Source organism: Salvelinus fontinalis, chromosome 1, assembly GCF_029448725.1.
Source record: "Salvelinus fontinalis isolate EN_2023a chromosome 1, ASM2944872v1, whole genome shotgun sequence".
NCBI classification, from domain to species: domain Eukaryota; kingdom Metazoa; phylum Chordata; class Actinopteri; order Salmoniformes; family Salmonidae; genus Salvelinus; species Salvelinus fontinalis.
The window spans coordinates 97,612,932-97,628,158 of record NC_074665.1 but is presented as its reverse complement, the minus strand read 5'-3'; the positions used below and the strand labels follow the sequence as shown (position 1 = coordinate 97,628,158).

The following is a 15,227-nucleotide window of genomic DNA, read 5'->3' as shown; positions in this document are numbered from 1 at the left end:
GGTCTGATACGGCCGGTATAGAGGTCTCACCATACTGCTGGTATAGAGGTCTCACCATACGGCTGGAATGGAGGTCTGATACGGCTGGTATAGAGGTCTCACCATATGGCTGGTATAGAGGTCTCACCATACGGCTGGTATAGAGGTCTGATACGGCTGGTATAGAGGTCTGATACGGCTGGTATAGAGGTCTCACCATACGGCTGGTATAGAGGTCTGATACGGCTGGTATAGAGGTCTCACCATACGGCTGGTATAGAGGTCTCACCATACGGCTGGTATAGAGGTCTCACCATACGGCTGGTATAGAGGTCTGATACGGCTGGTATAGAGGTCTCACCATAAGGCTGGTATAGTGGTCTCACCATACGGCTGGTATAGAGGTCTGATACGGCTGGTATAGAGGTCTGATACGGCTGGTATAGAGGTCTGATACGGCTGGTATAGAGGTCTGATACGGCTGGTATAGTGGTCTCACCATACGGCTGGTATAGAGGTCTGATACGGCTGGTATAGAGGTCTCACCATACGGCTGGTATAGTGGTCTCACCATACGGCTTGTATAGAGGTCTCACCATACGGCTGGAATACAGGTCTGATACGGCTGGTATAGAGGTCTCACCATATGGCTGGTATAGAGGTCTCACCATACGGCCGGTATAGAGGTCTCACCATACGGCTGGTATAGAGGTCTCACCATACGGCTGGTATAGTGGTCTCACCATACGGCTGGTATAGAGGTCTCACCATACGGCTGGAATAGAGGTCTGATACGGCTGGTATAGAGGTCTCACCATATGGCTGGTATAGAGGTCTCACCACACGGCTGGTATAGAGGTCTCACCATACGGCTGGTATAGTGGTCTCACCATATGGCTGGTATAGAGGTCTCACCATACGGCTGGTATAGAGATCTGATACGGCTGGTATAGAGGTCTCACCATACGGCTGGTATAGAGGTCTCACCATACGGCTGGTATAGAGGTCTGATACGGCTGGTATAGAGGTCTGATACGGCTGGTATAGAGGTCTGATACGGCTGGTATAGAGGTCTCACCATACGGCTGGTATAGAGATCTGATACGGCTGGTATAGAGGTCTCACCATACGGCTGGTATAGAGGTCTCACCATACGGCTGGTATAGAGGTCTGATACGGCTTGTATAGAGGTCTGATACGGCTGGTATAGAGGTCTGATACGGCTGGTATAGAGGTCTCACCATACGGCTGGTATAGAGGTCTCACCATACGGCTGGTATAGAGGTCTGATACTGCTGGTATAGAGGTCTGATACGGCTGGTATAGAGGTCTGATACGGCTGGTATAGAGGTCTCACCATACGGCTGGTATAGAGGTCTCACCATACGGCTGGTATAGAGGTCTCACCATACGGCTGGTATAGAGGTCTGATACGGCTGGTATAGAGGTCTGATACTGCTGGTATAGAGGTCTGATACGGCTGGTATAGAGGTCTGATACAGCTGGTATAGAGGTCTCACCATACGGCTGGTATAGTGGTCTCACCATACGGCTGGTATAGAGGTCTCACCATACGGCTGGAATAGTGGTCTGATACGGCTGGTATAGAGGTCTCACCATATGGCTGGTATAGAGGTCTCACCATACGGCTGGTATAGTGGTCTCACCATACGGCTGGTATAGTGGTCTCACCATATGGCTGGTATAGAGGTCTCACCATACGGCTGGTATAGAGGTCTGATGCGGCTGGTATAGTGGTCTCACCATACGGCTGGTATAGTGGTCTCACCATACGGCTGGTATAGTGGTCTCACCATACGGCCGGTATAGAGGTCTCACCATACGGCTGGTATAGAGGTCTCACCATACGGCTGGAATGGAGGTCTGATACGGCTGGTATAGAGGTCTCACCATATGGCTGGTATAGAGGTCTCACCATACGGCTGGTATAGAGGTCTCACCATACGGCTGGTATAGAGGTCTCACCATACGGCTGGTATAGAGGTCTCACCATACGGCTGGTATACAGGTCTCACCATACGGCTGGTATAGAGGTCTCACCCTACGGCTGGTATAGAGGTCTGATACGGCTGGTATAGAGGTCTGATACGGCTGGTATAGAGGTCTGATACGGCTGGTATAGAGTTCTCACCACACGGCTGGTATAGAGGTCTGATACGGCTGGTATAGAGGTCTGATACGGCTGGTATAGTGGTCTCACCATACGGATGGTATAGAGGTCTGATACGGCTGGTATAGAGGTCTCACCATATGGCTGGTATAGAGGTCTCACCATACGGCTGGTATAGAGGTCTCACCATACGGCTGGTATAGTGGTCTCACCATATGGCTGGTATAGAGGTCTCACCATACGGCTGGTATAGAGGTCTGATACGGCTGGTATAGTGGTCTCACCATACGGCTGGTATAGTGGTCTCACCATACGGCTGGTATAGAGGTCTCACCATACGGCTGGAATGGAGGTCTGATACGGCTGGTATAGAGGTCTCACCATACGGCTGGAATGGAGGTCTGATACGGCCGGTATAGAGGTCTCACCATACGGCTGGTATAGAGGTCTCACCATACGGCTGGAATGGAGGTCTGATACGGCTGGTATAGAGGTCTCACCATATGGCTGGTATAGAGGTCTCACCATACGGCTGGTATAGAGGTCTCACCATACGGCTGGTATAGAGGTCTCACCATACGGCTGGTATAGAGGTCTGATACGGCTGGTATAGAGGTCTCACCATACGGCTGGTATAGAGGTCTCACCATACGGCTGGTATAGAGGTCTCACCATACGGCTGGTATAGAGGTCTCACCATACGGCTGGTATAGAGGTCTCACCATACGGCTGGTATAGAGGTCTGATACGGCTGGTATAGAGGTCTGATACGGCTGGTATAGTGGTCTCACCATACGGCTGGTATAGAGGTCTGATACGGCTGGTATAGAGGTCTGATACGGCTGGTATAGTGGTCTCACCATACGGCTGGTATAGTGGTCTCACCATACGGCTGGTATAGAGGTCTGATACGGCTGGTATAGAGGTCTGATACGGCTGGTATAGAGGTCTCACCATACGGCTGGTATAGTGGTCTCACCATACGGCTGGTATAGAGGTCTGATACGGCTGGTATAGAGGTCTGATACGGCTGGTATAGAGGTCTGATACGGCTGGTATAGTGGTCTCACCATACGGCTGGTATAGTGTTCTCACCATACGGCTGGTATAGTGGTCTCACCATACGGCTGGTATAGAGGTCTGATACGGCTGGTATAGAAGTCTCACCATATGGCTGGTATAGAGGTCTCACCATACGGCTGGTATAGAGGTCTCACCATATGGCTGGTATAGTGGTCTCACCATACGGCTGGTATAGAGGTCTGATACGGCTGGTATAGTGGTCTCACCATACGGCTGGTATAGAGGTCTCGCCATACGGCTGGTATAGAGGTCTCACCATACGGCTGGTATAGAGGTCTCACCATACGGCTGGTATAGAGGTCTGATACGGCTGGTATAGAGGTCTCACCATACGGCTGGTATAGTGGTCTGATACGGCTGGTATAGAGGTCTCACCATACGGCTGGTATAGAGGTCTCACCATACGGCTGGTATAGTGGTCTCACCATACGGCTGGTATAGTGGTCTCACCATACGGCTGGTATAGAGGTCTCACCATACGGCTGGTATAGAGGTCTCACCATACGGCTGGTATAGAGGTCTCACCATACGGCTGGTATAGAGGTCTCACCATACGGCTGGTATAGAGGTCTCACCATACGGCTGGTATAGAGGTCTCACCATATGGCTGGTATAGAGGTCTCACCATACGGCTGGTATAGAGGTCTCACCATACGGCTGGTATAGAGGTCTCACCATACGGCTGGTATAGAGGTCTCACCATACGGCTGGTATTAGAGGTCTGATACGGCTGGTATAGAGGTCTCACCATACGGCTGGTATAGAGGTCTCACCATACGGCTGGTATAGTGGTCTGATACGGCTGGTATAGAGGTCTCACCATACTGCTGGTATAGTGGTCTCACCATACGGCTGGTAAAGAGGTCTCACCATACGGCTGGTATAGAGGTCTCACCATACGGCTGGTAAAGAGGTCTCACCATACTGCTGGTATAGAGGTCTCACCATACGGCTGGTATAGTGGTCTCACCATACTGCTGGTATAGTGGTCTCACCATACGGCTGGTAAAGAGGTCTCACCATACGGCTGGTATAGAGGTCTCACCATACGGCTGGTAAAGAGGTCTCACCATACTGCTGGTATAGAGGTCTCACCATACGGCTGGTATAGTGGTCTCACCATACGGCTGGTATAGAGGTCTCACCATACGGCTGGTATAGAGGTCTCACCATACGGCTGGTATAGAGGTCACACCATACGGCTAGTATAGTGGTCTCACCATACGGCTGGTATAGAGGTCTCACCATACGGCTGGTATAGAGGTCTCACCATACGGCTGGTATAGAGGTCTCACCATACGGCTGGTATAGAGGTCTCACCATACGGCTGGTATTAGAGGTCTGATACGGCTGGTATAGAGGTCTCACCATACGGCTGGTATAGAGGTCTCACCATACGGCTGGTATAGTGGTCTGATACGGCTGGTATAGAGGTCTCACCATACTGCTGGTATAGTGGTCTCACCATACGGCTGGTATAGAGGTCTCACCATACTGCTGGTATAGTGGTCTCACCATACGGCTGGTAAAGAGGTCTCACCATACTGCTGGTATAGTGGTCTCACCATACGGCTGGTATAGAGGTCTCACCATACGGCTGGTATAGTGGTCTCACCATACGGCTGGTATAGAGGTCTCACCATACGGCTGGTATAGAGGTCTCACCATACGGCTGGTATAGAGGTCTGATACGGCTGGTATAGAGGTCTGATACGGCTGGTATAGAGGTCTGATACGGCTGGTATAGAGGTCTCACCATACGGCTGGTATAGAGGTCTGACCATACGGCTGGTATAGAGGTCTGATACGGCTGGTATAGAGGTCTCACCATACGGCTGGTATAGAGGTCTGACCATACGGCTGGTATAGAGGTCTGATACGGCTGGTATAGAGGTCTCACCATACGGCTGGTATAGAGGTCTGACCATACGGCTGGTATAGAGGTCTGATACGGCTGGTATAGAGGTCTCACCATACGGCTAGTATAGTGGTCTCACCATACGGCTGGTATAGAGGTCTCACCATACGGCTGGTATAGAGGTCTCACCATACGGCTGGTATAGAGGTCTCACCATACGGCTGGTATAGAGGTCTCACCATACGGCTGGTATAGAGGTCTCACCATAAGGCTGGTATAGAGGTCTCACTATACGGCTGGTATAGAGGTCTCACCATACGGCTGGTATAGAGGTCTCACCATACGGCTGGTATAGAGGTCTCACCATACGGCTGGTATAGTGGTCTCACCATACGGCTGGTATAGAGGTCTCACCATACGTCTGGTATAGTGGTCTGATACGGCTGGTATAGAGGTCTCACCATACTGCTGGTATAGTGGTCTCACCATACGGCTGGTATAGAGGTCTCATCATACGGCTGGTATAGAGGTCTCACCATACGGCTGGTATAGTGGTCATTCCAAAATCATGGGCATTAATATGGAGTTGGTCCCCCTTTGCTGCTATAACAGCCTCCACTCTTCTGGGAAGGGTTTCCACTAGATGTTGGAACATTTCTGCGGGGACTTGCTTCCATTCAGCCACAAGAGCATTAGTGAGGTCTGGCACTGATGTTGGACGATTAGGCCTGGCTCCCAGTTGGCGTTCCAATTCATCCCGAAGATGCTTGATGGGGTTGAGGTCAGGGCTCTGTGCAGGCCAGTCAAGTTCTTCCACACCCATCTCGACAAACCATTTCTGTATGGACCTCTCTTTGTGCACGGGGGAATTGTGAGGGTGAAACAGGAAAGGACCTTCCCCAAACTGTTGCCACAAAGTTGGAAGCACGGAATCGTCTAGAATGTCATTGTATGCCGTAGCTTTAAGATTTCCCTTCACTGGAACTAAGGGGCCCGAACCAACACCAAAACAGCCCCAGACCATTACACCTCTTCCACCAGACTTTACATTGGGACAGGTAGCGTTCTCCTGGCATCCGCCAAACTCAGATTTCCAGATGGTGAAGCGTGATTAATCACTTCAGAGATCACATTTCCTCTGTGTGCGGCTGTTAAGCCATGGAAACCCAATTTATGAAGCTCCCAACGAACAGATATTGTGCCTATGTTGCTTCCAGAGGCAATTTGGAATTGGGTCGTTTTTTTGGAATTCTGTATTTAAAAAAATATATGTTTTTACATGCTATGCGATTCAGCACTCGCTGGTCCAGTTCTGTGAGCTTGTGTGGCCTACCACTTCGCAGCTGAGCCGTTGTTGCTCCTAAACGTTTCCACTTCACAATACCAGCACTTACAGTTGACTGGGGCAGCTCTAGCAGGGCAGAAATTTGACTAAATTACTTGTTGGAAAGGTGGCATCCTATGACGGTGCCACGTTGAAAGTCACTGAGCTCTTCTGGAAGGCCATTCTACTGACAATGTTTGTCTATGGAGATTGCATGGCTGTGTGCTCGATTTCATACACCTGTCAGCAACGGTGTGGCCGAAATAGCCAAATCCACTCATTTGAAGGGGTGTCCACATACTTTTTTATATATAGTATGTGTGTGTGTGTGTGTAGTGTGTGTATATAGTGTGTGTGTGTGTGTGTGTGCAGTGTGTGTATATATAGTGTGCAGTGTGTGTATATATAGTGTGTGTGTGTGTGTGTGTGTGTGTGCAGTTTGTGTATATATAGTGTGTGTGTGCAGTGTGTGTGCAGTGTGTGTGTATAGTGTGTGTGTGCAGTGTGTGTGTGTAGTGTGTGTGTGCAGTGTGTGTGTGCAGTGTGTGTATATAGTGTGTGTGTGTGTAGTGTGTATATATAGTGTGTGTGTGTAGTGTGTGTATATAGTGTGTGTGTGTGCAGTGTGTGTATATAGTGTGTGTGTGCAGTGTGTGTGTACTGTGCCTTGAGTTCTGATGGGGAGAGTTTCTCCAGTCGGTGGCTGGTGTCAGGTGATCCCTGGTTCTTCCTGTTCAGATAGACTACACACACCTGGCTCTTCTCCAGGAACGACAGCAGCAGCAGCCTATCACTGAGCACCGCTGGGGATGACATCACACACAAAGGGTAAAGGTCAAGGTCTTAGACGGTGTGGTGAGTGTGATCTGAACTGTTAAGATAGGTATAAGCAGTGTAATAGTGAAGCGTCTCCCTCCCTCCCTTCCCTCCTCCCTCTCTTCCTCCCTCCCTCCCTCCCTCCCTCCCTCCCTCCCTCACTTCCTTCCTCACTCCCTCCCTCCCTCCGTTCCTTCCTTCCTCCCTCCCTCTCTTTCTCCCTCACTTCCTTCCTCACCTCCCTCCCTCCCTCCGTTCCTTCCTTCCTTCCTCCCTCTCTCCCTTCCTCCCTCCCTCCCTCCCTCCCTCTCTCCCATCCTTCCTCCCAAACATTGAATAGTTAGGACAGTGTTTCTCCCCCAAGGGGTGCATGTTTAGCTTTTTGCCCCAGCACTCCACAGCGGATTCAGTCCATTAAAGCTTGATGATGAGTTGATCATTTCAATCAACTGTGTAGTGCTAGGGGCAAAACAACTGAAATGCGCGCCCCCTAGTGGTCCCCAGGGCTGAGTTTGGGAAACTCTGAGGTGGACAAAGGGGTAGGAAGTGAATTCAGGAGCAGCTGTGATACACTACGGTTTCACCTCGCTCTATGCCCTACAGTAGATCCTTGTTGACATATTTCGTGATGGAACTAAGCAGCCATAGAATCCTTTTCTAAAACTCTCTGTTTTTTAAACTCTCCCTTCATCCTAATTTCAACAAGGAGCTGTGATTGCGTCACACAGCGCAGTAGATTACACATATTTTACACCATCAAAGTATTACCGGCTGCTATTTGGCAGACGGAGGCCAAAAGGCACATATACCTCACAGTTAACCCAACGCGCGCGCGCGCGCACACACACACACACACACACACACACACACACACACACACACACACACACACACACACACACACACACACACACACACACACACACACACACACACACACACACACACACACACACACACACACACACACACACACACACACACACACACACGTACGTAGTAAACCCCCATTGCACATTATAGCAACATGTTGCTCAGAGGTTGGGTTGGCGTGTGTGTGTGTGTGTGTGTGTGTGTGTGTGTGTGTGTGTGTGTGTGTGTGTGTGTGTGTGTGTGTGTGTGTGTGTGTGTGTGTGTGTGTGTGTGTCAACATATTTCTCATTCAGTCAGTCAATGGAAAAGCATTAAGTGGATTTTAAGGGGTCTGTTTACCCCTGCCCCTAATCCCCCCCACATCAGCCACCTGGTCTCAAGTGGTCCAACCAACGCCCCCGGTACATCCTCAATCCCAAATCCTTCATTTAGGATTTTGTTGTTGATCGGTTTAAATATAATCTAATAATCCCGTTTATAGACACTCTGGTCAGATCAATACCAAACGGACCATTTTAACTTGTTTATGAGTAATCTATAGCTGTGTTCCAAAAGGCCCCTTATTCCCTATATAGTGCACTACTTCTTGACCAGGGCCCATAGGGAATAGGGTGCCATTTTGAAAAACCCTATGAAAAAGCCTATGAAAAAGCGTAATGTATTAGAAAGACACTTTATGCATGACTTTGTTTAGGGAGAGTTAAGGCGATCATTGATGGTGGTATTTTATAATCATGAACATGTAGGACCAGTAGCATTAACATAAATACCAGATAAAAGCTAAGTCTTTAATACAGGACATATTATAAAGGCACAGTGTTCCAGATACACACAACTGTCCTGATTTCAAATTGTAGTTTTTTCCTCTCATGTTCTGAGATGATTTTTGCCCGACTTCTCCCTCTGAGTGCTAGTGTATTAATTATTCATTTTTCACGCAACCACAGCGTGCGTCAGAAGCATAATTATACACACTCGTACACAAACATAGCACAAGCCATTGCTAATTGATGTGTAAGTGCGTGTGCATGAGTGTGTGAGCCAATTCAAAGCAAGGTATGAGAACAGTACATGTCATTTTTTCTTCTCCCCACCATTTAAATTGGTTTAATTGGTTTAATAAACAGATACATTTTAACGAGAGGGGGTTTAAGTGCAAATCAGGGTTTGCAGAGCTTGGTGAATAGAGTTTAGTTTAGCAATTTCATCCCCTACTAGTCTCGAAGGGCCCACAGGCTACTGGTCTGAAGAGGAGAAGAGGAGGACGAGAGGAGGAGGAGGAGAGGAAAGAAGGAGAGAGCAGAGGAGAGAGGAAATTAGAGCAGGAGGAGAGAAGGAGAGAGGAGAAAAGTAATACAAAAGTAAAGCATCTTGAGAAAAGAACAAGAAAGGAGAGGAGAGAGATGGAGAGGTGAGGGATGGAGAGGAGAGGGATGGATAGGAGAGGGATGGAGAGGTGAGGGATGGAGAGGTGAGGGATGGAGAGGTGAGAGATGGAGAGGTGAGGGATGGAAAGGAGATGGGATGGAGAGGTGAGGGATGGAGAGGTGAGAGATGGAGAGGTGAGAGATGGAGAGGTGAGGGATGGAGAGGTGAGGGATGGAGAGGTGAGAGATGGAGAGGTGAGGGATGGAAAGGAGATGGGATGGAGAGGAGAGGGATGGAGAGGTGAGGATGGAGAGGTGAGAGATGGAGAGGTGAGGGATGGAAAGGAGATGGGATGGAGAGGTGAGGGATGGAGAGGTGAGGGATGGAAAGGTGAGAGATGGAAAGGTGAGGGATGGAGAGGTGAGAGATGGAGAGGTGAGGGATGGAGAGGTGAGAGATGGAGAGGTGAGGGATGGAAAGGAGATGGGATGGAGAGGTGAGGGATGGAGAGGAGAGGGATGGAAAGGTGAGAGATGGAAAGGTGAGGGATGGAGAGGTGAGAGATGGAGAGGTGAGGGATGGAGAGGTGAGAGATGGAGAGGTGAGGGATGGAGAGGTGAGGGATGGAGAGGTGAGGGATGGAGAGGAGAGGGATGGATGGAGAGGTGAGAGATGGAGAGGAGAGGGATGGAGAGGTGAGGGATGGAGAGGTGAGGGATGGAAAGGAGAGGGATGGAGAGGTGAGGGATGGAAAGGAGAGGGATGGAGAGGTGAGGGATGGAGAGGTGAGGGATGGAGAGGTGAGGGATGGAGAGGTGAGAGATGGAGAGGTGAGGGATGGAGAGGTGAGGGATGGAAAGGTGAGAGATGGAAAGGTGAGAGATGGAGAGGTGAGGGATGGAGAGGTGAGAGATGGAGAGGTGAGGGATGGAGAGGTGAGAGATGGAGAGGTGAGGGATGGAGAGGTGAGAGATGGAGAGGTGAGAGATGGAGAGGAGATGGGATGGAGAGGTGAGAGATGGAGAGGAGATGGGATGGAGAGGTGAGAGATGGAGAGGTGAGGGATGGAGAGGTGAGAGATGGAGAGGTGAGAGATGGAGAGGTGAGGGATGGAGAGGTGAGGGATGGAAAGGAGAGGGATGGAAAGGAGAGGGATGGAGAGGTGAGGGATGGAGAGGTGAGGGATGGAGAGGTGAGGGATGGAGAGGTGAGAGATGGAGAGGTGAGGGATGGAGAGGAGAGGGATGGAGAGGTGAGGGATGGAGAGGAGGGATGGAGAGGAGAGGGATGAGAGGAGAGGGATGGAGAGGTGAGGGATGGAGAGGTGAGGGATGGAGAGATGAGGGATGGAGAGGTGAGGGATGGAGAGCTGAGGGATGGAGAGCTGAGGGATGGAGAGCTGAGGGATGGAGAGGAGAGGGATGAGAGGAGAGGGATGGAGAGGTGAGGGATGGAGAGGTGAGGGATGGAGAGCTGAGGGATGGAGAGGTGAGGGATGGAGAGATGAGGGATGGAGAGGTGAGGGATGGAGAGGTGAGGGATGGAGAGGTGAGGGATGGAGAGGAGGGATGAGAGGTGAGGGATGGAGAGAGGTGAGGGATGGAGAGGTGAGGGGTGGAGAGGTAAAGGATGGAGAGGTGAAGGATGGAGAGTTGAGGGATGGAGAGCTGAGGGATGGAGAGGTGAGGGATGGAGAGGTGAGGGATGGAAAGGAGAGGGATGGAAAGGAGAGGGATGGAAAGGTGAGGGATGGAGAGGAGAGGGATGGAGAGGTGAGGGATGGAGAGGTGAGGGATGGAGAGGAGAGGGATGGAGAGGAGAGGGATGGAGAGGTGAGGGATGGAGAGGTGAGGGATGGAGAGGAGAGGGATGAGAGGAGAGGGATGGAGAGGTGAGGGATGGAGAGGTGAGGGATGGAGAGGTGAGGGATGGAGAGGAGAGGGATGAGAGGAGAGGGATGGAGAGGTGAGGGATGGAGAGGTGAGGGATGGAGAGATGAGGGATGGAGAGGTGAGGGATGGAGAGCTGAGGGATGGAGAGCTGAGGGATGGAGAGCTGAGGGATGGAGAGGAGAGGGATGAGAGGAGAGGGATGGAGAGGTGAGGGATGGAGAGGTGAGGGATGGAGAGCTGAGGGATGGAGAGGTGAGGGATGGAGAGATGAGGGATGGAGAGGTGAGGGATGGAGAGGTGAGGGATGGAGAGGTGAGGGATGGAGAGGAGGGATGAGAGGTGAGGGATGGAGAGAGGTGAGGGATGGAGAGGTGAGGGGTGGAGAGGTAAAGGATGGAGAGGTGAAGGATGGAGAGTTGAGGGATGGAGAGCTGAGGGATGGAGAGGTGAGGGATGGAGAGGTGAGGGATGGAAAGGAGAGGGATGGAAAGGAGAGGGATGGAAAGGTGAGGGATGGAAAGGAGAGGGATGGAGAGGTGAGGGATGGAGAGGTGAGGGATGGAGAGGAGAGGGATGGAGAGGTGAGGGGTGGAGAGGTGAGGGATGGAGAGGTGAGGGATGGAGAGGAGAGGGATGAGAGGAGAGGGATGGAGAGGTGAGGGATGGAGAGGTGAGGGATGGAGAGGTGAGGGATGGAGAGGTGAGGGATGGAGAGGAGAGGGATGAGGGATGGAGAGGAGAGGGGTGAGAGGAGAGGGATGAGAGGAGAGGGATGGAGAGGTGAGGGATGGAGAGGGATGGAGAGATAGAAGCATTAAAATAGTAGAGCAGAGAAAAGCAGAGAAGTGGAGAAGAGATGAAAAAGGAAGAAAAGTACATGTTGGAGTCGCTGTCTGGGGTCCCTGTCTGAAGTCGCTGTCTGGAGTCTCTGTCTGAAGTCCCTGTCTGGAGTCGCTGTCTGGGGTCCCTGTCTGAAGTCGCTGTCTGAAGTCGCTGTCTGGAGTCCCTGTCTGGAGTCCCTGTCTGGAGTCCCTGTCTGGGGTCCCTGTCTGGGGTCCCTGTCTGGAGTCCCTGTCTGGAGACCCTGTCTGGAGTCCCTGTCTGAAGTCGCTGTCTGGAGTCCCTGTCTGGAGTCCCTGTCTGGGGTCCCTGTCTGGGGTCCCTGTCTGGAGTCGCTGTCTGAAGTCCCTGTCTGGGGTCCCTGTCTGGAGTCGCTGTCTGGGGTCCTTGTCTGAAGTCCCTGTATGGGGTCCCTGTCTGAAGTCCCTGTCTGAAGTTGCTGTCTGGAGTCCCTGTCTGAAGTCCCTGTCTGAAGTTGCTGTCTGGAGTCCCTGTCTGAAGTCCCTGTCTGAAGTTGCAGTCTGGGGTCCCTGTCTGGAGTCCCTGTCTGAAGTTGCTGTCTGGGGTCCCTGTCTGGAGTCGCTGTCTGGAGTCGCTGTCTGGAGTCGCTGTCTGGAGTCCCTATCTGGAGTCGCTGTCTGGAGTCGCTGTCTGGAGTCCCTGTCTGGAGTCCCTGTCTGGAGTCGCTGTCTGAAGTCCCTGTCTGGAGTCCCTGTCTGAAGTCCCTGTCTGAAGTCCCTGTCTGGAGTCCCTGTCTGGAGTCCCTGTCTGGAGTCCCTGTCTGGAGTCGCTGTCTGGAGTCGCTGTCTGGAGTCCCTGTCTGGAGTCCCTGTCTGGAGTCGCTGTCTGGAGTCCCTGTCTGGAGTCCCTGTCTGGAGTCTCTGTCTGAAGTTGCTGTCTGGGGTCCCTGTCTGGAGTCGCTGTCTGGGGTCCCCGTCTGAAGTCCCTGTCTGGGGTCCATGTCTGAAGTCTCTGTCTGAAGTCCCTGTCTGGAGTCCCTGTCTGAAGTGGCCTAAGGGACAGTTTGTCACAGTAACCATATATCCATTAAATGAGGAGGCGTGGCCAGTGTAAGACAGTACAGGTCTGTTTGTCTGTTCGCCACAGGATAACTGAACACTGACAGATGTGTGAGCCCCTCCTACTCCTCCCTTACACACACACACACACACACACACACACACATACACACATACACCCACACAACCACATGCACACACACAACCACATGCACACACACACACATACACACACACACATACACCCACACACCCACATGCACACACACACACATACACACACCCACATGCACACACACATACACAACCACATGCACACACACACAACCACACACACACCCACATGCGTGCACACACACACACACAGCGCCATTCCCCGGAACCCACCATCAATTACTCTGGTAATTACTGCCTCTGAGGCTTTCAATGGAGCTCAGTGTGAGGTGTTTATATGTGTGAGTGTGTGTGTGCATGTCTAAGTGTGTGTAGGTGTGTGTGTGTATATAAGGGTGTGTGTTCAAGGTACAGAGCGGCTTTATCAGGTGTCAGGAGACGGAAGCAGAGCCAACGTTATGAACAAATCATTGATGGAAAAAAGACCTGTCCTGTGTTCCAAACAGAAGCCCATCTCCCCTGTGGGCCCTGGTCTAAATGAGTGCACTATACAGGGAATAGGGAGCCAGCTGGAACACATCCATTATGACACGTCATCAGCAGGTCTGGGTCGGCGTTCCGTGTTCTGGCCGGAGCGGAGTGGGATTCCCAGGAGAATCCTGAGACGGTGGGAAAACAACTCCTCTTAAGGGAGACCCAGAACGTACACGCAGAAGGATTTAACGGTCAATTAGCTACATCAAGCACCTGAATCACTCACCTGTGGCACCACCTGTGTGTGAGTGTGTGTTGTGTGTGTGTGTTGTGTTGTGTGAGTGTGTGGTGTGTTTGTGTTGTGTGTGTTTGTGTTGTGTGTGGTGTGGTTGTGTTGTGTGAGTGTGTGAGTGTGTGAGTGTGTGTGACTGTGTTGTGTGTGTTGTGTGACTGTGTGTTGTGTGACTGTGTTGTGTGTGTTGTGTGACTGTGTGTTGTGTGACTGTGTTGTGTGTGTTGTGTGACTGTGTGTTGTGTGACTGTGTGAGTGTGTGTTGTGTGAGTGTGTGAGTGTGTTTGAGTGTGTGTTTTGTGTGTGTTGTGTGAGTGTGTGAGTGTGTTTGAGTGTGTGTTTTGTGAGTTGAGAATAGGTCATAGGATAACAGAAGGTATATGTCTTAATCAGGGCTTCAGCACAAACTGTAGCAGGACAGAGGACGTACACCACATGACCAACAGTATGTGGACACCAGCCCATCCAACATCTCATTCCAGAATCAGGGGCATTAATATGGCGTTGGTCCCCCCTTTGCTGCTATAACAGCCTCCACTCTTCTGGGAAGGCTTTCCACTAGATGTGGGAACATTGCTGCGGGGACTTGCTTCCATTCAGCCATAAGAGCATTAGTGAGGTCGGGCACTGATGTTGGACGATTAGGGATCGTAGTCGGCGTTACAATTTATCCCAAAGGTGTTCGATGGGGTTGAGGTCAGTGCTCTGTGCAGGCCAGTCAAGTTCTTCACAGAGCCCTGACCTCAACAACATCGAATACCTTTGGGAAGAATTGTAATGCCAACTGCGAGCCAGGTCTAATCTAATAATCTAATCTAATCATCCAGATATCGACAAACGATGCCGAAACAGGGTAGGGCCTTCCCCAAACTTTTGTCACAAAGTTGGAAGCAAAGAATCGTCTAGAATGTCATTGTATGCTGTAGATTTCCCTTTACTGGAACTAAGGGGTCTAGCCTGAAACATGAAGAACAGACCCAAACCATTATTCCTCCTCCACCAAACTTTACAGTTGGCACTACGCATTTTGGGAGGTAGTGTTCTCCTGGTATCCACCAAACCCAGATTCATCATGGGACTGCCAGATGGTGAGGTGTGATTCATCACTCCAGAGAACACGTTTCCACTGCTCCAGAGTCCAATGGCGGCGAGCTTTACACCACT

At 51.0% G+C, this 15,227-nt stretch overlaps 1 protein-coding gene across 5 annotated transcripts in view; it reads right to left on the bottom strand.

Moving 5' to 3' along the window:
• LOC129864913 (WD repeat-containing and planar cell polarity effector protein fritz homolog) overlaps nucleotides 1-15,227 on the bottom strand; it is a 114,197-nt gene that overhangs the window by 36,890 nt on the left and 62,080 nt on the right. For all 5 annotated transcript variants that reach the window (XM_055937240.1, XM_055937231.1, XM_055937264.1 and 2 more), the window contains one exon: nucleotides 7,042-7,178. In XM_055937240.1, coding sequence (XP_055793215.1) covers nucleotides 7,042-7,178 — 137 coding nt within the window. The remainder of the gene's footprint in view (nucleotides 1-7,041; nucleotides 7,179-15,227) is intronic.